We start from the raw sequence: 24218 nt of genomic DNA on the forward strand, positions 1-24218 counted from the left end.
TTCACAGAGCCCACAGAGGGTGGTGGACGCACTGAGGAGGGTTGGACAGCTTTTCTGTGAAGGGCCAGGTAGTACATTTACTAGGCTTTGTGCACCATATTGTCTCTGTCACAAATAATGAACTTCCCCTCTGAGAACAAAAGCAAACAGAAGATACACAAATTAACAGTCATGGCTGTGTTCCAAAACTCCTTTATTTACAAAAGCAAGCAGTCCAGACTTGCCCTCAGGCTAAGCCCCTGCCTTATGGGACTGATTCCTATACACCAGGCACCAAAAACCTTTTATTTCTATTGCATTTGTCTAAATGAAATTCCCAGTAAATGTTACTTCTAAGACAGTTGAAAGTGTCTGTCTCTGTAGTCATGTTTTTAGAGAACTTTATAGTCACTGTGATAGTAGCTTATTCAATTATTAGTAGTCAGATTTGTACTATTATTGCCCTTGGTTGGTTCCACATATGCAAGGAACTAATAAACAATTCAGAATGATGTTTCTTCTATGCATTCTATTCATCAGATGGCAGGTGAAACAAAATCTCATCTGCTTAAGATAGATTGAGAGCTTCTTAAACCAATAAGTGGGAAGTTGCTTTTCTAAAGACAACTACAGTATTTTATCCCCATCTCTGCAGTGATGGTGCCTGTTTAGACCGAAGAAGCAAAAAGGCTTTCATCAGTAGGGGACAGAATAGTGTTCTGTTTCTTTTTCCTTTATGCAAACTATTCAGAAGAGAATGATTATTTTTCAAAGCATTTTCAAATGATGCTCTAACCTGCAATGCCTGCGGACTGTTTCTACAATTAGTCTCGTTTTAGAAAACACGTATCTAAAAACCTAAAATATTCCACGTGTTCACAGTTTTTCTTTTACTCTGCCCACGTTAATTACTGCTCCTCTCTGCCCACCGCAAGCAGGCCCTCCATGCTCCCTGGGTCACCATTTAAGGAAGAACATTCTCGAGTTCCTTTGTGAGCTTGCTTCCAGAGAAAAACTGACCAAGCTGCCACAGGCGACAACTTGTTCAAACTGCTTCATGCACCTATTGTCCTCGGCCTCCTGCTGGAGTCTCACCTGTCCCTTTACTGAGGGCTGCTAGTGTGAGGAAGCTAGGAATGAGGTCAACCCACAGCCATGCCAAAGTGCTGGTGGGACCAGGTCCTACCAGCCTGTTTTGAGTAGCTTTCACACCTCCCTGGTCTTGGCTAGAAGTTGGGCGCGTGAGTCCATCATATCAGAAGTTCACTGAAGCAGGGTGAGAGACTCAGTTCAGTGGGCTCTCTCGAGCTTACTGTTCTTCGTGAGAGGCAGAGATGGTCATGTCCCGGTTCTGCTCGCTTGTCTGACCTTCACAGCATGCTTCTAGAGGGTTCCAATGGATGCTCTAAAATTAGCATCAGGCTCTAGGATGCTCGCCCCCACGGCCTCACTCCTTCCTGCCAGTGCCATTAACTCCAGAAAGGAAACGCTGAGATGAGAAGGAGGGTTAGCCACCAACGGCTCTGCTTGTGTGTCTCTTGCAGGAGTCCTGTGGAACCTCTCGTCGTGTGATGCGCTTAAAATGCCAATCATCCAGGACGCCCTGGCAGTGTTGACCAATGCGGTGATCATCCCCCACTCGGGCTGGGAAAACCCACCTCTTCAGGATGATCGGAAAATACAGCTGCATTCATCACAGGTGCTGCGCAATGCCACTGGGTGCCTAAGGTCAGTGCCGCTCCTGCCGAGCGTCCCAGGGTCCGCCCCACACCAGGCTCCTCCACTGCTGCCTTCCTAAGACTCTGATTTTCTGCAGATGAGTGCCGATGTGGCAGTGGAGTATAAGAACCTAACCAAAAGCACGTTTAAGTCTGTACTGAACTGGCGTAGGCATCTGCCACTCCCCTGAATCTACACCAGTGTCTGACTTATTTAACATAATTTTTTTTTTTTGGGTCTAGGGCCAAAAACACACATTTTCATTTCAACCAAAAATAAGTCACTTTAATTGAAAACAATAGTTTTGGATCATTTGATGTAGTATCATGCATGTAGAATAACCAGACAGGCCAGTTGCTTGGGGAGTCTGCAACAGATGCGCAGGGACCTAGTTAACTATCACCAGTCGCTGTTTTTGTTTTTGTTTGTTTTTTAATTCTCCGTGTGACTGTGCAAGTCTGTGGTTCTTAGAAAGAGCTCTTCATAAGGCCTGTTGTGTTAAATGCTTTTTTAAATAATAGAAGTGGTAAATATGTGGTAATTCTCTCCCACTGCATTTTTACAAAATCATCCCCAGAAATCTATGGAGAGTTCTTAGAGCCTCTTTATGCCTTGTTTAATTTTGACTCCTAGGAAAGAAAGTAATAATCAAGATACAGTTTAAACTCTGGAACCTGTGCTCCCAAGGATGTTGAATTTTGTATCAGAGTTGGGACTCTCTCTGCTGGATGAGGTTAATCACGGATGGGGGCCAAGAGGGTGATTAAAAGCATCTAGTCAAATAATCTGTATTTCAAGACTGAAATGTACAGAGTTGCTTTAGCTGGGCTGGCACAAACTGCCATTTCTCTAACGCTTGTTCGGTTTCTAGGTATAAAAACCAGTCTCTGCTGAGCAAGAATGAAATCACCTCAGTGACATTAATAATCGTCATGTCATGAATATTCATACTGACACTCGCAGCCGAGTCTTGAGAGGGGCCTGTGTGTGAATGTGTATGCAGAATGTGAGATAAAGAGACAGACTCCATGAATATCTCCACACCTGCACACCAATGGGAACCCTCTGACATTTTTACTTTTCTTCCAGGTCACAAATTAATGAATTTTTGACATGGGTAGTCTCTAACATAAGCCAAATTTACAGTTTTCCAAAATACCCCGGTGTGACTTCAATTCTATGTCTTCTTAAAATCTGTTACTCTTCAGAAAACTCTTGTCTCACCAGGAGAATTATAACTCTTCCAAGGCTCAAGCCGCAGGCCTTTCCCACCTGCTCTTTCTACATCAGTCATTTTCACCTATTACAATCCGTCCCTTCCTCTCCCCACCCCCTACTTACAAGGCCTGCCACGGTTCCTAACGAATCTGTGTGTTTCAAACTGATTGGCGGAGGAGTAGAGGGCTAGTTAGCCTTCTCAGTTGAAATTCTGAGTACTGTAGGAGCATAATTATGACTTCCTGATGTCTGCCTCAAGGGTTGGGGCGCTGCCCGTAAGAGCATGCACGTGTAACACCATTGATGAAAGAGTAGATGAAGAAGTTAGACCAGCCCATGTCATGGGTCCTCCTTGTAAGTCCTCAGCTGAGGGTGAGGTCAGAACAAGGGTGTGTCAGGCTCAGGAGACTCTCCGTCCTTCTCTGTTCACACCAAGGCTCCGCTTCTGCTGCTTCTACTGCTGGCCAGAAGAGATGACAACATAGGAAGCCCAAACAGAGAGCATTTGATCAAAAAAGAGTTCATGTAGCCAAAGCAGATTTCCTTAGCCTAGATGCAACCAGGGCTAGTGATTTCCCATGTTTCTGGGTTTATCAGGTGAGTGACAAAGCAAATCCCATCAAAATCAGTGAAACTTTAACTTCTCCTTTAATTCATTAAATTTCCATCCTGCTACAAAAAGAAATATGATTTCTCCTCCCTTATTTGTTTTTGTTTTTGTTGTCGTTTGTTTATTTTGGTCCCAGGGGTTGAACTCAGGGTGCTCACTCACTGAGCCACATCCCCAGACCTACTTTTATATTTTATTTAGAGACAGGGGCTTGCTGAGCTGCTTAGAGTCTCACTCAGTTGCTGAGTCTAGCTTTGAACTTGGGGCCTCCTGTCTCCCTGGGATTACAGGCATGCACCACCATGCCCAGCTCTCTTCTTATTTGAATGTGTTTATGAATCATTCCACACTGATGATCAGGTTTGACTGGAGAGGAAGAAACAGCTTGGAGAGGACCAAAAATAAGTTATCAAAGTGTGAGTGGATGTAAAGTTTCAAGGAATTTTTTTTCCATTATTTGAAAAATAATGTTGACTATATACCCAAACAGGTGCAAATGCCTACATCATGATAGTTTAGATTTTAGTATGAGTTTATTTACATTCTTGTTTTTCCTAGAAACTCCTAGATCTTTATTCACTTTTTTTTTTTTTTTTAAATCCTTCCTAGGCTGATTTTGCCTCAAGTGTTTAATCTTGTAAGCATTTGCCGAACATTTAGTGTGTGCTGTGGGGACCAAGGAGACGAGAGGTCTGTACAGCAGCTCCTGCCCTTTAGAAACTCCTGCCTAGTAGAAGAAAGGGGCACCCCTGCAGCTAGTGCTCACATAGCCCCCTGCTCTCAGGTCAACGTTGGTTAGGGTAGCACAGGAAGAAATCTGCAAGGGTGTCCCCAACCCAGCCAGGTGTGGTCAAAAATGGCCTCAAGGGTCAGGTGGTATTGGGCCAGGCATACTGAGGACTTCCCCACTGGTGTAGTGGGAAGCACCGTGGCCTGGAAAAGCAGCTGGCATGCTCTGGCACAGCCCTGGGGAAAGTCCAGGAATTTTGAGGTGCATTGTCCAGAGAAACTAGACTCAAATAAAAAATTTCAATTATAATTATTATTTATAAAAGCTTGGCCTTCCAAGGACTTGAAAGTCTTGGTTCAGATATAGTCAATCCACCCACTGGGTGGCACCCACTTGGCCAACATCCCTTTTGCCTTAAAATCACAGTGGTTTTCTTCCTCTCCCCATTTCCATTTCTTCCTCTCCTTTCCATTTCCCCCTGCAGAGGCCTTGCTGTGGTCTGGATTGATTTGTCCCCCAGTGTTCCTTGCTGGAAGCTCGGTCCTCAGTGCACTGAGGTGGAGAGATGGTGGGACCTTTAAGAGACAGGGGCTGGTGGGAAGGATTGATGCAGTACCTCGAGGGACTCTAGTGAGTTCCTTTGAGACAGGCTTATAAAAAAAGTGTTCCTGGCCCCGAATCTCTCTGGCTTCAGGTTTTGCCACCTGATCTTGTCCACACACACTCCTGCCTTTGCGGATATCAATGCTGGGAGGCCCTGACCAGATGCTGAATAGATGGGCTGGCCAGTCCTGAACTTCCAGTCTCCAAAAATGACCTCAATATCCTCTTTTAAAAATGTTTTTTAAATGAAGTACCCAGAATCAAGTCTTTGTTGTAATAACAGAAAACAGAATAAGACAGAATTTAAGTACAGAGAGGCAAGTAGCTTGGACAGAGTTAGTCTCTAAACCTTACCTTGAATCTTCATTTAAACAGAGTTATGGGTACCTTTTTTTTTTTTTTTTTTTTTTTTTTTTTTTTTTAAAGATAAGCCCGTATTTTAAGGATAATGACATTGACATGATTTTTCCAGTAGTCAGACTCCTCCATTATTTGATGACTTTAGGACGAGTTGATATTTTGGGCTTGTTTCTGTAACTGCAGTTTCAAGAATATATAAAGAAAAATGAAAAATAAAATAAAATAAAATACAGCTCTTTCCTCAGGACAGTATTTGCTAAGCCCATGTAGCATACCAGTCCAGTAGAAGGAACATATGGTAGGTAAGAGTAGATCTATCAGTTCACTATTGGAAATCATTACTCTTGACTTTTGTTTCTAAAAAATTCAGACTTGTTTATGTCATTTCAGGATGAGAAACCAAGGTTAAAGATTGAAGCAGTTGCTAGTCTAAAAGAGATCACATTATTTTTTATTTTTCAGAATAAAAACAGTTTTATGAATGCAAATTGCACTGCTCTTCAATATCCAAATGCTGAGCAGAGGGGAAGTTCTGTGAGGGAGATCAGTCTGTGCTTCCGTCCTCTGGAGCTGAGACGCTGATGCCATCCTGCCTTTACCCAGCCCCAATCTCAGTGGACTGTGTCCACTGTCTGGTGCTGTCCCTTGGGCAGTAGGCATGGTCCAGCCTCCACGGCAGTGGCTCCCCAAAGTTCCTGGGGAAGTAGCCAGCTCAAGGGCACCTTCTAGAGAGGAGCCGCTTGCCTCCACCTGCCCTAAAGAGGCAGGGAACATCTTCATGGAAAAGCCCTGGCATGGTGACAGGGCAAAAACGTAAGCACGGCGGAGATATAAAATGAGAAGTGGTGCCCTTACTCCTTTTCCATTTAAAATTCATTTGGAGTAGGAAATAGAATTTTTCTCAAGCAGATCTATCTATTTGTTCCTAAAGTATTATCTGTCACTGAGGAAAGAGGGTAGAAATGAAAAAAATAATCTCTTACATTTTGTAGGAGGAGCGGGTTGATAGGCTGATGGTGGCCGTCTTGTGGGACGGGGTGGGCCGTAGTGCTCTGAGATCAGGAGCCGGATCAGGAAGGGCTTCACCCTGGCTCGTCCTCATCCCTCTCCCCTGTCTCCATGTGTCTTTTGTTCTAATTCTGCCTCATTCAAGCTTTGATTTCTGTTATTTAAAAATATGCTTCAAAGTAAATGTAGCCAATTGTTAGGCATGAGATGTATATATGAAGAAGATTATTAGTCTTTTCTTCATTTTGTGGTTAAGGACTCTTCTGGTGAAATGACTTCAGTGTCAGGCTGTTCAGATCTTGAAATGGATTTAGATTTGTACCCATGACTGTTTTGTTGCACTGTGTAATCAGATACATCTGTTAACCTTTGGCCAACATCATCATCACCTTCCACGTGGATTGACAGCCCAGACTGAGCACTGATCAGTGAGGTCAGATGGCCTCTGCCTCTGGACAAACTCAGGTCAGCTGAGGTCAGTGTGGTGTGCTGAAAATGTCCCACCAAAATTCATGTCCACCCATAACCTCAGCTTGTGACCTTATTTGGAAATAGGGCCTTTGGAGACATAGTTAATATAGGTTGCACTGATCCTAAGTCCAGTGATTTCCTTGTTAAGGAGAGAATGTCCACAAGAGAGATGCGCAGGAAGAAAGGCCAGGTGAACACAGAGGCAGAGACTGGTGTGACGGAGTGGCAAGCCAAGGAAGCCAGGGACTGCTGGAAGCTTCCATAAGCTAGGAAGAGGGAAGGCATCTTCCCCTATGGCCTTCAGAGGCAATGAGGCCCCACCAACACCTTGATTCTGGAGTTTTAGCTTCCAGAACTGTAAGGGGACATGTTTCTGTTGTTTTAAGCCATGAATTTTGTGTTTATTTGTATTGGCATCCCCAGGAAAGGAACACAATCACCCCAGTAAGAAATGGAGAGACCTGCAAAGACAGGTAGTCACCAGAGGACACAACACAGGGAGAAAAAATGAGTAAATAACTCAGAGGAGAGAAACAACTTGTCCGCAAACGGTGCCCACACATGAACAAACAACCCAGGCAGGGACCTGTTTTGTTTGTACACAGAGTATTCCCTTCCAGGGCTCAGATACATGACAAAGCATTACATGTAAGCAGGACCGAGTTCTTCAAGCTTAGATGTATTCACCTCAGCTGAAGATGGTTCCAGCCGACTCTTGACAGAATGGCCATTAAATAAGGGTTTCCCCACGCTGTATCCGACTTCTGCATGTTCTGCTATCCCTGAAGAGCCACCCTTCCATTATTCTCCCAACTTTGAGCCAGCTTCTCAAGGTGGCTTGGATTTATCTAACACTAGGGACAGCCAGAAGTCATTCTGTGTTCTTACACAGATAGCATGACATGATATAAGTGTCATTTCCGGAAGTAACTCCAGCAGCTGTGTATAGAATGAATACTTTCTGAACTTACTGTAAAACATGGCTGCATCTCCCACTGAAAATATCACATATCAATACCCTAAAGATCCCTGTTGTGGCCGTTATCATCATTTCAGAGTGAGCTGCAGGTAAAGTCTTGCTAGGCATCCTTTTTCTTCCTGTTAATCTAAGAGGCAGTTCAATAAGAAACTTGGATCTACATTACTGTATAGCTGCACTGTATTTAGTCACGAGCACTTAAAACTTTATCTCCGGCCCATGCTTGTGCACAAGGCTGGCTTTGCTAGCTTCCCCAGCTCATTTCCCGGGGCCCCTGAGTCGTTTATTTATTTTTATTATTCTATTCCCACTTCAGCATCTTGTCCTAAAGGACAACAATATACAGCCCTAATTTTTTCCATCTATCTTTGTGTACACAAGAATGTTATTAAGCCCATCAAAGGAGCTGCACTGTGTCTGTGCTTATGAGTATAATTAAACTCAGACCCTCAATTAGTCATTTTAACCCATATAATGGATGAGTGCTTAGTCCCACAGTGCCACTAATTCTAGAGTGACCTTGAGAAAACCCCATCATAAAGTAATGCTAATGATAATCACACTCTGGCTGGAATGCTCCAAGGACATTTATTTTATCTGGTTTACTCTTGCATTAGCCATGACTAAGAAGGGGAAATAGTACTATTTTTGTGTTAAGGTCAGATGACTGCCAGTATTTTTCATCTGTTCAAAAGAGTCTTAAATGTGCTTTTAAAGTTGTGTGATAAGCTGTGGACTGGCTTCCCTAGGCTCTACCAGCCAAGGGCATGCATCGCTGCCTGCAGCCCTCTTTGTCCTGGGTTTGTGGAAGGCAAAGGCTTGGGTTCTGTGGTGAAAAACAGAGATAGTCACCACTCGCCACATCCCTCCCCATTTCCCACGCCCTCTCCAAAGCAAAAGAAGCTCCTTGCTGGGCATTCTCCAGGGCCCATCAGTGTGTCTAATAGGGGGATGACGTTGTTTTCTTGAGTCCTGACTCAACGGTGAAGGCCCTCTACTTTGGAGGGAACAGAATTCACTGGGGACATGAGCAGGGGTCTTGAGAGCTCATCAGACTGGTTGGCACCCACCAGAGCAGCCCCAGTGGGGACAAGGCTCAGACCTCCCCAGCCAGTCTAGCCCACTGACCCCACGCCCAGCCAGTCGGAGGTGGTGGTCTATACTTGTATTCATTTGCTCAGCTGCCATAACAGAGTACCAAGGACTGTGTGGCTTAAACAACAGAGATGTCTGCAGGGACGTGGAATCTGAGTCACGTTCAGCAGGGTTGGTTCTCTGAGGTCCTTGTCCTGACATGTAGATTGCTATCTTCTCCCTGTGTCTTCACATGACTTTCTTTCTGAGCATGTGTCCACATTTTCTCTTCTCATACGGATTTCAGTCAGGTTGAATTAAGACCATTGCTAAAGACTTCAGTATAAACTGTTCCTTCTTTAAAGATCTAGTCTTCAAATGCAGTCACCTTTTGAAGGACCTCAGTTAGGAGCTCAGTGTATGAATTTTAGGGAGATACAATCCAGCCTGCAGCAATACTCTCACGGTGGGTTTCCCTGTTTCTTCCCACTCTGGGAAATAATTTTTAGTAAATTAAAACATTCTTATGGCAAGGTTACATAGGCCAATATGAAGCATATTTGATTCATTGTTCAATATAAATAAAAATCACTCTTATTCTCTAACTGTAAAAAAAAAAAAAAAACCACAATGTTACCTTTTAGTATCTATTTCCAAGTGGAAGTGATATCAAAAGTAGTCTACAGAAAACGTTCCACACATAAGCTAACACTTTGAAAATCCATAGAACTTCAGGAAAGTCCCTGTATAAGAAACTGCCAGAAAAGTCCCTGTATGTAAGACTATAAAGGCCAATTAATGAGTTTTGAGTTCTTTTTTGTTTGTTTTTGAAGTTAACTTTGATGAAATCAATAGTTTGATTTAGTGATAAAAGATGACTTTTAGAAAATCTCTGTACATATCTTCAGTTCTAATTTTTGAATTGTCTATAAAATGAAATGACCTTCCATTAAGAATCAGGTGATCTGCATTTACATCCCAACATTACAGCATCTTGTCTGGCTTCCTGAGGAAACCTGGCAGCTTTATCTTGGCCTCAGTTTCATGCCAGTGAAGGAGAAGTTTGGCCTGGAGTCCTTCATAAGATGAAATAGAAAATGCAAGCACAGCTGGGGTATTTGCTGGCTGGTTCCAGACATTCCCTAGGTGAGGATCCAAGAGAGATATCCCTGAGTGGGCTTCCCCATTGATAACTCAGTGTCCCCAAGTGGGGTCTCCTCATACAGTGCTATGGCTCTGGGGCCCAGTTGGGGTCTCACTGGTGTGATACTGGACTTTGAAACTGCCAGACCATCAGGAGGAAATTGGTTTGTGACTGACCCCCTTCTAGAAGCCCATTCTGATATTATGTTTCTGTAATATGCACGCTGCTAATGCAGCTGTCCCAATAATGCAGTAAGACAGGAATTCTGATCCCATTTTATAGATCCAGAAGCTGATGCGCATAGAATAAGCAGAACTTCCCAAGACATACAGCTAGGAAATGAAAGAAGGATGCACATAAAGCCCCGATTGTGTGATGATGCTGTTAGGCTTCTTCCACTCTGCCAGGTACCACAGGACAGAGGCAAGTCATGCCCAAGGACATGCACATGTGCTTATTTACAGCAAAGGCAAATGTGATGCTCAGTACAGATCCTTGATCTAAGCACCAAGATGGAATTTAGCAATCCATGCAAGAAATTTACTTAGGGAAAACACCTGAGAGGAAAGAGGGAGGGAACCACAGCAGCTTGGAGAGCCATCAGACATGGCTCATGTCTGACCCCGAGTGAAAGAGACAGGAAGGAAGAAAGGAGGAAAAGAAGGGAGGGAGGGAGGAAAGGAAGGTGTGTTGGTTAGGTCTTCATCACTGAGACCAAAATACGGACTGACAAGAACAACTTAGAGGAGGAAAAATTTATTTTGAACTCAGTTTCAGAGGTTCACGCCTTGTCTGGTGAACTCATTGCTCTGGGCCTGAGATAAGGCGGAACATCATGGCAGAAGGACATGGCAGAGGAAAGCTGCTCAGCTCATGGTGTCCAGTAAGCAGAAAGAGGAGGAGGAGCTGGGGGACAAGATATAACCCCCGAGGGCACATCCCCAGTGACCCACCTCCCGTAGTCATGCCCTACCTGCCTTCAGTTACCACCCAGTGAGTCCTTTTAGATTATTAACCTATCAAATGAATCGATCCACCCTCTAGGTGACAGCTTGCATAATCTAAGCATTTCACCTCCGAACATTCCTTCATTAACACAGGAACTTTCGGGCAACACTCATATCCCAACCATAACTTAAGGAAGGAAGGAAAGAAGGGCAGGTGAGCAGGCAGTGGAATGTCTTAGACTTAAGCAGAATTCAGCAAGACCATTGGAGAGTTCTTGAGCCCAGTCACCCTTCAAATGAGCCCAGGAACAAGTCCACCTGTCCCTGCTGTTGATCTCATCCCTGGCCCGGAGCATGCATGGCGAAGGAAGCCTTTGCATGAAGGAAGTCACAGGAACAGCTTGAGGGTACAGCAGCCAGAGCCCATTAGCCAGGGGTACTCCTGCAATCGGTAATCTGAGCGGTGTGTTTCCTGGGTGACACATCAGCGACCCTTATGCTAGCACTTCCCTTCTCTATACACCAAGCTTATAAAATGCTACTTCATAATCAGGAAGCTACTTGATAAAACGTAAACAAGAGTTGTATCAGTCAAAAGTTTTGTTCTCTTGGGGTAGATTTCTTCAGACCCCTACCCTAGGCCAGGCTCTGCAGTAAGTGCTCCGGCCGTGACGGAGAGTGGATAGAGTCCATGGAGTTTGCTGTTGGAAGCCCTGCACCATGTCATCAAAATAGGACAGCCAGATGCATAGGTCCACATCTGGCTGCACTGGAGCGGACAAATTGGGGTGTTTTCCCTAATAAGTGCCTCAGGAGATGATAATATACTTTTAATTTCCATGGCTTATCAACTTCTTCTTACTGATACATTTTTTTCTTTACACATAAAAAAGTTTGTACATTGGACGAGTTTATAATTTATATCTTACAGCTCCTGAGCTGTCCATCTTCAGGATTTTGCATCTCCTTATCTTTTCCATTAGGAAAAGTGTGAAAGGTATTTTGGGTTTTTTCCAAGTCTGCAAAAGATCTTCCTATCCCTGGAAAAGGACTACTATAATTGTGCAAAGTTCTTTCTGGTATTTACACTTCGTGGACCAGTAATAGGGGTCATTTCTTTCCAAATGTTATGTTTTTTTTCTCTAAGTTAGAAAACTTAATAGAATGATTTTACCTTAAATATAAATGATGAATATAAAGCATCCATCAAGATAGTCCATCTTAAAGTTGCTACAACTTATTTTTGCAAATTTAATCTACTTAATTATAAAAATTTACAGGCTCTAACTAAAATTTGTTTTATATTATTTATTCTGTAATTTGTAAATATGGGCTTTTTAGAAAAGAAATGAAGAACAAATATTTTATATTTTTGCTATGAATTCTCATTTTTCCTAATAGAATATGAATATTCAGATCTTTCCATTAGTACAAACAAATGACTTCCTTTAAAAATAATTTCAATGGAAAGTTCAGTTAATTCCCAATTGGTATACCCTGATGTTTAATATTTATTTCTATAAAACATTGGTTTACAAGGTGTTAGATCCCTGATAAATAAAAAAGCTGATTCATGCCTAAAATTCTTCATAACTTCTTGATATTAAAAATATAATTTTTCTCCCTGCTGTCCCCCAAATCACATTACAATGCATAAAGAGTAGCTTCCCTGGAGGAGAAGCAAAGAAATAAGCATATTAACCATAAATTAAAGAAGAATGGTTCCACCTATAGCATACATACCAAGCCTCAGCAGGCTTTTAATCCATCTATTTTCATGCCATTTCTCCTTTCCCTGGTCAGAGTGGTATTATTTTAAAAGAAAGTCAGAAAGGGAAGGTACTGGGGAATGAGATTGATCAGATTATGTTATGTTCACGTACAAATATGATGGAATAAATCCAGTATTATAATGTCTAATTTTAATGCAACAATTAAAATAAATAAATAAAATAGCTGAAGTCATTTACCAGAGTTGGGACAAAACAATCAATGAGGTGATTGCAGCTAATAGACAGCAGAGTGCAGGTGGAGAGCCCCCCAAGCACCCGCCATCAGACTCTGATGAAGTCCTCAGCTTGCAGGTGCAAGTCCTCCTGGAAGAAAAGAACCATAAGTCACAGAAATCATTGAGCATGCACCAGTTCAGAGGTTCCTGCCTTCTACCTGCCGTCTGGTAAATGCAGAGTGAAGGACCGATGCTCAAGTTCACGCTGCATACATCTCTTAGCCTGGTTGCCCCTGCATGGTCTTGTTTTTGAGCCTAGTGGACCCTTAATTAACCAAGATGATTTTGCATTAAATTTTCAGTGTCCCTTCATTGAACAGAATATTTGGAATAAAAGTAGAAAGTCTCCAGTTGCTATTCTCCCCATGGGTCCCCTTTTGGGTTAATGACTTCCTCACGTGGGCTTACAGAAGTCCACAGGCGTTACGCTGGGGCTTTGACGGGTAGGTGCAGGGTGACAGCTGATCAGCAAGGCTGGTTCCCTCGGTCCCTCAGGTTCTGGGTTTCTCTTGATCAGCCTTTGTAGCTGTGATATTGAGGAAAGGTGTGGGGTCTCCGAACAACTGCTGATGGTGGGTGAGGATTTCACAGGAAGCAGAGGTGCCCTGGGGTGAGCCATGGGCACCAGCCCTGGGTTCTTCCCTGGCATGATAGAACCCTGGATGCATTTCTGTGATGGACGAATCATCATCTCATACCCAGCTGCTCATTCTGGAAACAGGAAGCTCCTGAACATCAGGACCCTTATTCCTCCCTTCTTATCTAAAGTTCTTGTTCTGAACTGACAGGAGTTTCTGGAAGTACCAATTACAAAGTCTTCCTGAAATAGAAGAGCCAAAGGGAGGACAGCCCTGCCCAGGCTTCCTGCTCCGTCTGCATGTTCTTGCCTGGGGAAGCTTTAAGCCAAGAAGCAGCATTTAGTGATAATGTGTGCACAGGAGTTGACAGCCCTCAACACTGGAGGGTCAGGACACTGCGTCTCTCTGCGTCACGAATTCATTTTTCAGTTGTTCGGTCTGCTAAGTGAAAGGACAGATATGCCAGGACTTCAGATTAACCCCATGTCCTGCATTATTGTTCCATAGAGGTACAAATACATCGTTATTCCCCATTAACGGGCTGTATACCAGCAAGGGAGATGTGCTGTGAACGCACTGATGGGAGTTAATGAATCCCTACAACTAATTACTTTTCTCTTAAGGTAACTTGTTACCAGAAAGTAGCTGTGTTAGCTCAAAGATTTTTATGTGGGAATGGCCATACCCAGGAAGAGGCAAGCTGATTAATCATCCCCCATAATTCTCCATAATAGTCCTACCTGGGCATTCTGTTCAGAGCATTGTTCTTCCTGGGGCTGCATTTAGCCTGACCTTATTTTGGACCTACAGTGTAATTGCTAATTGCAGGCTAATTTATATAAACAAACAAGGATTCTGCCAAATGAGTGTTGTCACCAGGTCTGGGATTGAATGCTCTTGAACTCTCTGTTTTGCACAAGATTGGGTCAGGTGGTTGGAGCTTACTGCAAAAGGTAATTATTTCAAATCAGAAAAAAAAAAAAAAAAAAAATCATGTCCTTCTAAGGCCTTTGCAGGAGGCGTGGTGTGTGGCCTGTCATGTCCAGCGAGGAGGATTCACACTTTCTGGAGGAGACTGATTTCAGTCCTTTGCTCAGAATCTGGCAGGGCCTGAAGGGCAGTCTTCCTCCTTAATGGTATGAAAGCAGTGCTGATAAGCTACTTCCTAGAACAGAAAGGAACTTTACTTATTTCTCCTCCGCAGGCAGCACTGTCATCCCGGCTAGCAAACATGATTAAATGTCATTTGTCCTTGACCCCTGTCACTCCTAAGCAGCTGAAATAGATTAAGAGGCTGGCACTTTCTAAATCAGATGGAGCAGAATGTCCTCAGCTGGACCTGCAGTAATAGGCTTACAAAGGAACCAATACTGGAGTTTATTAGGACTGTCCAGGGCTTATTCCTATGTGAGGGGAGATTATTGAGACAGATTATCCTCTTGTTTCCTCTCAAGCACCCAGGCAGGATGCTCTGCAGGCTGACCTGAGACCCTCCCAAGGGGACCCCCCCAAAGATACAAAAACAGAGTGCTAGTGTCCAAATGGCCACTGGGGACAGGGATGCTGTTGGAGAAAGGGGTCCCCTTCCTTCTCACCTCTCAAGTTTCCTCCTCTTTCTTTAGAAGCTTACTGAGCTTTGAAAACTTTGATGCAGGAGAAGTCAAAGGCCAAGGAGCACAGAGAACCATGGAGATCAGGTTATCTTGCCTGGGAGCAAACCTAACAGCAACAATGAGAACCTCTGCCCAAGGGACCCTGTTTGGTTCTGGCACAAACTTCTCCCCATAGTCATTTTCTCCCCTTCACTTTATTTTTCTTTTATTAGATGAAATTCACATAAGATAAAGTGAACCATTTTAGAGTAAACATATCAAAGGAATTTAGCATATTAAAGGTAGTGCAGGCCACCTTTATCTGGTTCCAAAAGATATTCAGCACCCCAAAGAAACCCCATAGCCACTAAGTGGTGACCCCCCATATCCTTTCCCCTAGACCCTTGCAATTACCAATGTATGCACCATCTCTGTGGAATGACCTCTTCTTCATATTTCATATGAATGGAATCACAACATATAGGTCCTTTGACTGCCCATTTTCATTTAGCATAATGTTTTCAAGAATCTTCCGTATTCTAGCACGTTTCAGTACTTCACTCTGTTTTTGTGGCTGAATGATATGCCATTATTTGGCTGTACCACATTTTATGCATCTGCTCATTTGCTGATAGACCTCGGCCTGTGTCCTCTCTTTGGCTGCTGTCAATAGTGCATTATTAACACATGTTCAGGTACGTGATTTCAGTTCTTCCGGGAAGTTAATGAGGAGCAGAGTTGCTGGGTCATATGTAACTCTATGAACAGCCTTTCAAGTAACCACCAAACTGTTCTCCACAGCTCTTCCGTACACTTTCTGGTGTGTCTGCCTCCATTGTGTCTTTGAGTTCAGACTTCTCTTTTTCACTCATTATCTTCCTTTTCTTTTATCTTCATACCAGAGATGCCCCATTTAGTGGATTATTGGGGTGACTGAGTCCTGAGTCCATGTTTACAATAGTGGCCCCACTGCCTCTGCTCTGTGCCTCTGCTCTACACGGTGAGATCTTTTCTTTTTCCTTTTTTTAGGTTTTTAAAATGTGTTCTAATCAGTCATACATGACAGTAGAATGCACTTGGACACATCATACATAAATAGAGTATAACTTCCCACTTTTCTGGTTGTACGTGATGTAGAATCTCAAAGGGTTGTGTAGTCACATACGTACGCAGGTTAATAATGTCTGATGCGTTCTATTATCCTTCCTGCCCCCATGTCCCCTCCCCTCCTTCACTCCCCTCTGCCTAATCCAAAATACCTCTATTTTTCCCTAGCCCCTCTTATTGTGAATTAGCATCCATCCACATCTCAGAGAAAGCATTCAGCATTTGGTTTTGGCGAATTAGCTTATTTCGCTTACCATGATATTCTGTAGCTCCATCCACTTACCAGCAAAGGCCATAATTTCATTCTTCTTTAAGGCTGAGTAATATGCCATGGTATAAATATACATTTTCTTTATCCATTCGTCTATTGAAGGATACCTATGTTGGTTCCATAGTTTAGCTATTGTGAGTTGAACTGCTATAAACATTGATGTGGCTGAATCAATATAGTATGCTGATTTTAAGTCCTTTGGATATAGATTGAGGAGTGGGATAGTTGGGCGGAACGGTGGTTCCGTTCCAAGTTTTCTGAGGAATCTCCATCAGTGAGATCTTTTCTGCTTCAGGATGTCCACACATGACTCCTGGCATGCCAAGGACTTTATTCTTGCCTCTTTACCTTTATATCAGCTTAAATGATCCCTATTCAGAGATATTTCCCTTGCCAATTTGCTCCCACAAATCAATGCTGCTCTGAGGTATTTCCAGAGCACTCTGGGCTTCCGCTCCAGTCCTTCTCATGATCTGGGGCTTCGTCCTTGCCTGCATGCTGGTGGTGGGACCGGGTGCTCCACCAGCTACCTTCTCATGCACGGGAGACTCCTGTCTTTATTATCCTCAAGTCCCTTTCTCTAGAACAACGTTGGCACCTTGTCGACCCCTGGTTAGTAGCTACTAACTAAATGAGTCTGTGATAGATGAGGGAATGGCACTTCCCTTGCTGCTGGACGGGCTAAGGCCCATCAGCGCGCAGTGTCACCAAGACCTTTCCACTCTGCTCTTCCCTCATGGGATCTTCCCAATGGCGGGGCCATCCCTCTCCACGTGAGGCTCGTTCCTTGATTTCCATCATGGGTGTCTGGGATGTTGCTGCCAAGTGAAAACAGCTTCTCAGTTAGTTTTGTCAAACAGAAGACTGTCTTTTCTCTTGAACAGCTGTCACCGGCAAATTGAGTACATTTTGTCCCTGTAGTTTGCTCAGATTGCTCCTGGTTCTTACGATATTGGAGTCCTCGTCTGCCTCATTGGGAGGAAGCTGTTGGACTTTCATCTTAACAGTACTGTTTAAAAATCAATAAATAATATCACTGGAGCGCTTTGTAGGAAAAAAAAAATTCTCTTTAAAACTTCTGATCATCCCTTAATCCTCAGAACAACCTTACAAATGATTTGTTTTTCTCCAACTTTAAATAAGAAAAATCTTACCTGGTTAGCAATTTGCCCTGGAGCTTTTGGTGGAAAACCGTGAGCCAAGCTTCCAACCTGGGCCTTCCAAATCTGGACATAATGCTTTCCTCCTGGTGCTGCCCTGGGTGTGAGCCTGTCCTCGCTCATCACCTGGTCAGCCACCCGCTAACCCCATCCAATAAGTAGAACAGCTGTAACCATCTCATGTTCTTCTTCTTGGCCAAGTGCTAAATCCACAACTTGCATAAGATGGATTTTCACTCTTACTCTGCACAAGCATATATTGAATTTCTAGTGTGTGCCCAGGATTCTGCTAGGTACCATAGAAACAAAGACATGATGTTTATGACCTAAAAGAAGAGAGGGGCACCTGACCCATGGTGCATAATTAGTGTACCTAGTATCATTAAAAAACACCATGAAGACTCGGGAGGCCCCCAGTGAAGGAATCATGAGTTCACCTGCAGAACTCTAAGAGGACACCCCCCAGGTGATGGTCTGCTGATGAGGGAGGGTGGGCAGGTCGAGGGACAGAGGAGAGCAGTCCAGGCTGAAGGATCCAGGTGCAGGAGGAACACAGTGCCCGTGTGCATGATGGGGACCAGCAAGTGGCTCTGTGTGGCTCGCCAGGGAGAGGTTGACAGGTAGGGGCCTGAGAGGAGAAGGTTAGAGGGAGTCAAGTGTTCAGAGCGTCAGGAAGGAGGGTCATGTGGAGAAGGTGTCTCTCTTTCTGTAGGCTGCATAGGGCCATGGACGTTTGACTGGCAGGAAGAGACACCAAGCCTGTCATGCCCTAGAAATGTGACTGTGCTCACAGGGTTGAGGGGGAGGACCAATGAGGGGGAGGGGTTGTGGGGCTGGTAGAGGGGCAGGAGGGACCTAGGACAGCACTGGCCCCTTTGCTGATCCCAGGCTGTGTCCTAGAAGCTGCATAAGAGTGTCAGTCAGAGGCACCATCTTTTAAATGCATGTAATGTTATGAGATAAAATCCAAGTGTGTAGGAGCCACATCCATTCCAGATCTGACCGCAAACCCCTGGCTGTGTGATCTTGGGTCACTGACGCAACCTCTCTGTTGTGTCAGTTTTTCTGTATAGGGCAGTGGGCCTGTCATGCAGGGCTGGGTTGAGGATAAAGTGAGGGAGAATAAGCTATGCCAGGTTGGAGCCTGTCTTTACCTAAAATTGTGATAATATGTTCATCATGGATATTTTTCATTAATTTTGATGAAAAAAATATTTCATTAAAATATTATTTATCACAATAATGTATTATTTAGTCTCCATGTGTTAGAGTAGCTTTTATTTTTTAATTTTATCATTGATTTCTAATTTCATTCCATTATGATCTGATAGAATGCAGGGTAGTATCTCTGTTCTTTTTTTTACTAAGTGTTTTTTTATTTACTAAGTGTTGCTTTGTGGCATAAGATATGGTTTCTTTTAGAGAAGAATCCATGTGCTGCTGAGAAAAAAGTATATTCACTGTTGATGGATGAAATATTCTATGTATGTCTATTAAGTCTAAATTATTGATTGTATTATTTAGTTCTATAGTTTCTTTGTTTAGTTTTTGTTTGAAATATCTGTCTAGTAGTGAGAGAGCTGTGTTAAGTCACCCAGTATTACTGTGTTGTGGTCTATTTGATTCTTGAAATTGAGAAGGGTTTGTTTGATGTACATAGATGCTCCATTGTTTGGAGCATAAATATTTATAATCGTTATGTCTTGCTGCTGTATAATTCCCTTCAGTAGTATGGAATGTCCTTCTTTGTCCCTTCTGATTAACTTTGGCTCGAAGTCCACTTTATCTGATATGAGGATGGAGACTCCTGCTTGTGTTCACAATCCATATGAGTCATCTGCTCTTTTCCATCCTTTCACCTTCAGTGTGTGGATGTCTTTGCCTAATAAATAGATTGGATTCTTCAAAACAGGGTGTGGGGTGCTCTCTGAAACCTTATCATAGTTACCTCCAAACCTGTGTCTTACTCCTGCCTTCTCAGTGACTCCAAGCCTGTCACTCCTACCTGGAAGTCTTACAGTCACCTCTGGTTCAATTTTACTAATTAGCAAGGCTCAACAGAGCCTTCGCCTAGCAGCTTTTGTTTATCTTAGGACTGTGTTACAATTATCTCGATCACTGTTAGCTCGGCGTGGCTCATCCTGCCCTACAAATATGCACACACGCTGTCTCTCTCCGGCCCGCCTCCCAGTCTTGAAATAAAAGAGTGAAAACAAAGCAAAACATATACATATTATTTATCACAACAATGTGATCGTACTTAACACTACTGAACTATACAAAATGGTTCACATGTACAATCAGAAAAATGAGAGATTAGATTGCATTCCATTTCTGTATGATCTATCAAAATGTCTAAATGAGTTCTACTGTCATGTACGACTAATAAGGACAAGTTTTTAAAAATTTAAATAAATAAATAAACCTGGAAGCCCCCCAAAAAGAAGGTAATTTTGAATCTTTTACCCAAATTTTAAGATATGTACATTACAATAATTAATGAGTTTTTTAGCACCTTCTTAACATTCTTAGCTGTAAACAGACCATTGAGTGTCCATCTGCATTATTTGTCATATTTTTCAATTAGTCTTGGATTTGGCAGGAGAAAGGGGTTTGATTATTGGGCTGCGAAGTAAATAACTGAGCACGAGTGATAATAACCTGTGACAATACGTGTGCTGGCACGAGCAGAAAAGGGGAGAGAGGCGGGAGGCGGAACACAGGCCTGCTAGTTCAGACTTCCTCCCAGCCCTAGGAAACAGCCCACTTAACAGATCCAGAAACTGAGCATCAGAGAGTCTAAGCATGTCGTGCAAAGCCAGACAGATAAAAAGAGTCAAAACTTCCCGCCAAAGTTCTCTATTGCCCCAATTGCTTTAGGGAGTAGAAAATATCTCCATCACTTATAAACTAATGATGAGATGCACAAGCATCGTAGAGAAGAGCAGGACCTGCCAACATGGGGCTTGGACGCGTTCCTGATGTGCTCCTCTCTCTCCCAGAATCCCACTTCACTCACTCCAGATGTTCTTGCTTGAAACTCCTATAGCACGCTTGGGATAGGAATGTTATCCTGGTCCGTTTCTAGTTTCCCTGTGGGATGGAGGTGAAGAAGGCATGGCCGCCAGGAGGATGTTCAGTTGCTGGCTTTCCTTTTCCTCTCCCTTCTGTAGTGCAGGCACATTATTCTGGCATCTTTGAGTTCTTTCTCCTTTTCATTCTATCAAGTTACCATCTATTTGATAGGCAAAGAAGTCAGTCTCAAGCAGCCACGCATATTCACTCACAGATCCCAACTAGCTGGAGATGAAGACAGGCGCCGTGGAGGACTGTCTGCTGCCATCTGGCTCCGGAGCGCAGGCACAGCGGGCCCAGGGCACCGAGCTGATTTCTCTTGACCATACTCAGAGATTTTTCCGGCATCTTTCATGGCTGCCCGTTCTTCCTTCAGCTTGTGTTCTTGCATATTCAAACACAAGCCCTTCAAGCCGATCTTTACTAGATCTACATCTGCTCTTGGGATAATCAAGCTTCCCGAGAGGATATTTTTACTGAAACTGACTTCCAAAGATTGGAGCCCCTAACTTCTAGCTTTATCCCTTTTATTCACCAAACACTCTTATTAGGGAACTCTGAGCACTTAGGAACAAGGTAAAGTTAATCACATTAACATGCAATTATCATTAATTACTCTGGCCTTTTCTACTATTGTACCCACCAACACTTCACATGCATGTGCTTTTAAAGCAACCAGACAATATAAAAGAAACTAAATAAGCCTTCCTTCCTTCCCTCATCTTCCCACCCCAGAAGTAAACCAGTTAACTAATTTCCGTGTACATTCCAGAAAATGTATGTGTTTGTGGCTTGGGATTTTGGGGGGTTTTTGTTTGTTTGTTTGTTTTTGATAAATCCAATTTGCATCAACTTAGATCTATGTAAATACGCTCCCCAGCACTCGATAAAGGTAAATTATCCTACACATTGCCTGAGTCTGCATTTCCATATCCTTCTTCCCATTGCTTATCCCAAGGAGCATCAGTGACTTTTCTGTAGCTGGGAGTGATGGGCTCTCCTCTCCTTTCCCAGGTGAGTTTGGCATCACGCTGGGAGCTGGAAGTGCTAGCAAATATAGATACAGGTGTCCCCTTAATGCTTTGTTCCCGGGAACCAGTAGATTCACAAGCAAGCTCGAACTTTTTTATCAACACATATAATGATAGAAAACAACTTCAGAGTGAGGTCTGCAGACAATTATTAGAATAACGGTTTAGAATGTGTAGACTCACGCCAACCTCCATGGTCTCAGGCCTCACTCAGAACATCAGCACGAGGCAGGCGTGGGAGGCAGCCAGACATTTGTTCCGCCATTGCAGCTCCCACCCCCCCCCCCCCCCCCCCGTGTCAGGACTTCCACTGACCTGGTTTAACAGGTGACCTTGAAGAATGGTGGGCCTTTGCATCGCTCACAATGGGAGCCTGTGTGGGCAGGAAACCACCCCACCAGAGACCTTATGCCTTAATCCCAGCAGCCTGCAAATATGTCATCTTCCCTGACTAAAGCAATTTTGAAGATGTAAGAATAAGGGACCTTGAGATGGGAGACTGTTAAAAGGTTTTGGCATGGATCCCCAGAAGCAGAGAATTTTCTCTGGTTGGAGTCAGGGAAATCTTAAGGATTAAAGATTTGATGTACCATTGCCGGCTTTGAAGACAAAGAGAGCAGCCACAAGCCAAGGAATACAGGCAGCCCAGAGAACCCGAGAAAGTCCTCAGCTGACAGCCAGAAAGGAATCAGGGATTTCCGTCCTGTGACCACAAAGAACTGAATTCTCTCAATATGCTGCCTACATTATCACTTGGAGTCGGGAAAGGGTCTCAGTCCAACTGACGTTAGCCCTGGAGACCGTGATGGGTCTTCTTGCCTATGAGAAGAGAGTACTCTAATGTTTTAGTCAGTGTTTTGTTATTGTGACTAAAAGACCCAACTATAACAACTGTAGAGGAGGAAAAGTTTATTTGGGGACTCACTGTTTTCGAGGTCTCAGTCCATAGACAGCTGGCTCTGTTCCTCGGGGCTCAAGGAAAAGCGGAATACCATGGTGGAAGAGTGTGGTGGAGGGAAGCAGCTCAGAGATCAGGAAGCAGAGAGAGAGAGACTTGCTGGATACAAAATATATACCCCGCGGGCTTGCCCCCAATGTCTACCTTCTCCAGCCACACCCGCCCACCTTCCATGACCACTCAGTTCATCCCAGCAAGGGATTAATTCACTGCTGGGTTAAGACTCTTACAGCCCAATCATTTCTCTTCTGAACTTTCTTGCATGGTCTCATACATGAGTTTTTGGGGGACACCTCACATCTAAACCAAAATATGTAACATGATGAATTTGTGTTGTTTTAAGTTACAATATTAGAAGTAATTGATTATGGTGGCAATAGATAGCTCTTTAGGTCATGAAATAGCTCCTGTTTCATATCTGGATAGATACCTAACTTTGGTGATATTTTCCATAGACAATCCTGGACATTAGGAATATTCCCAATAAAGCATTCCATACATCGATAATGACTCACATTCTAGCAAATATCCTCGTTTGCTAGGGGGGGTCTGCCTTAAACATGTCAGACTCATCATCCATCACCTGCTTTCCTTCTCAAAAGCTTCCTTTCTCCCGCTCCAAAGTAAGAGGGCATGCAGGCTCACTGATGACTGTCTTTTCCTAATTTATTTCTCAAGTGTTTACCTACAGCTACATGGAAATAGTAAGCCAAGGCTTGTGCTGTTCCCCATTGAGTTCATCAGGGTTAATGTTGTTCTTGCACGTGGAAAGATGTCAAGCAGGGAAAAGCAAGGCAATTCCTGAACCATTTGGGGCCTGTATACTATTTATAGTCTTTTTGAAATAATAACTTCCTTTAGATACGATACCACTGCTTGACTAAGCTGGTATGAAGAAAAGAAAAAAAAAAAAAAAAAAAAGATCCGTGCATTTTTTTATCCCAAAGTTTACAAAGTTTCTTACCTTAAAGCAGTATCTCATCAATAAAATTGAGACAATGCCTGTTAGTCAGTAAGTAGAAATAGAACAATGGATGGATTACTCCCTCTCAGCTCCTCTGTCAGTCATCCCTTCCAGACAAATATAGGGCAAGGTTAGTATTTCCGAGATTTGGTTGGGGATGCAGGCTTTGCAGTTCAACAAGTATTGACTGAGTGCTACTCCAGGTACCATGCTAGACGCCGACGACCTGGTTGAGAAGAAAGGCACACTCTCTGCTTTCATGCGTCCACAGGAAGGAAGCAGTGAGTGGGGCAGGGACTGTGAAAGGGGGGCCTTGTGAGGACCGAGTGTGACTGGGTGCCATGGAACCCTCGGGAGGCCTTAAGCTCAGTGACCGTTTTCAGAGCATCGTGAGAGCCACTGTGGGAGCTCCAGGAGGCAGGGGAGGGAGGGAAGAAGCAGGAGGACCACAGACAGGAGGTGGTGATGCACGGGAAGGCAGTGGCCAGGGGACTCTGGAAGAGCTTTGGAGTTGGAGCTGATTTGATCCACTGGCTGCCTGGATAGGAACGTAGGGAAAGAGCGGATGGAGCGTGTGCCACACCCCGGGCTACCTGGTGAGCTAAGCAGGGCTTTGGTGCATGACCATGACG

General features: G+C 43.7%; 1 protein-coding gene across 6 annotated transcripts in view; it reads left to right on the forward strand.

Moving 5' to 3' along the window:
• Nucleotides 1–24218, forward strand: part of CTNND2 (catenin delta 2) — a 904448-nt gene that overhangs the window by 729328 nt on the left and 150902 nt on the right. For all 6 annotated transcript variants that reach the window (XM_079145292.1, XM_079145294.1, XM_079145293.1 and 3 more), the window contains one exon: nt 1524–1707. In XM_079145292.1, the coding sequence (XP_079001418.1) occupies nt 1524–1707 (184 nt within the window). The remainder of the gene's footprint in view (nt 1–1523; nt 1708–24218) is intronic.

This window comes from Sciurus vulgaris (genome assembly GCF_902686455.1).
Source record: "Sciurus vulgaris genome assembly, chromosome: 6".
Lineage (NCBI taxonomy): Eukaryota > Metazoa > Chordata > Mammalia > Rodentia > Sciuridae > Sciurus > Sciurus vulgaris.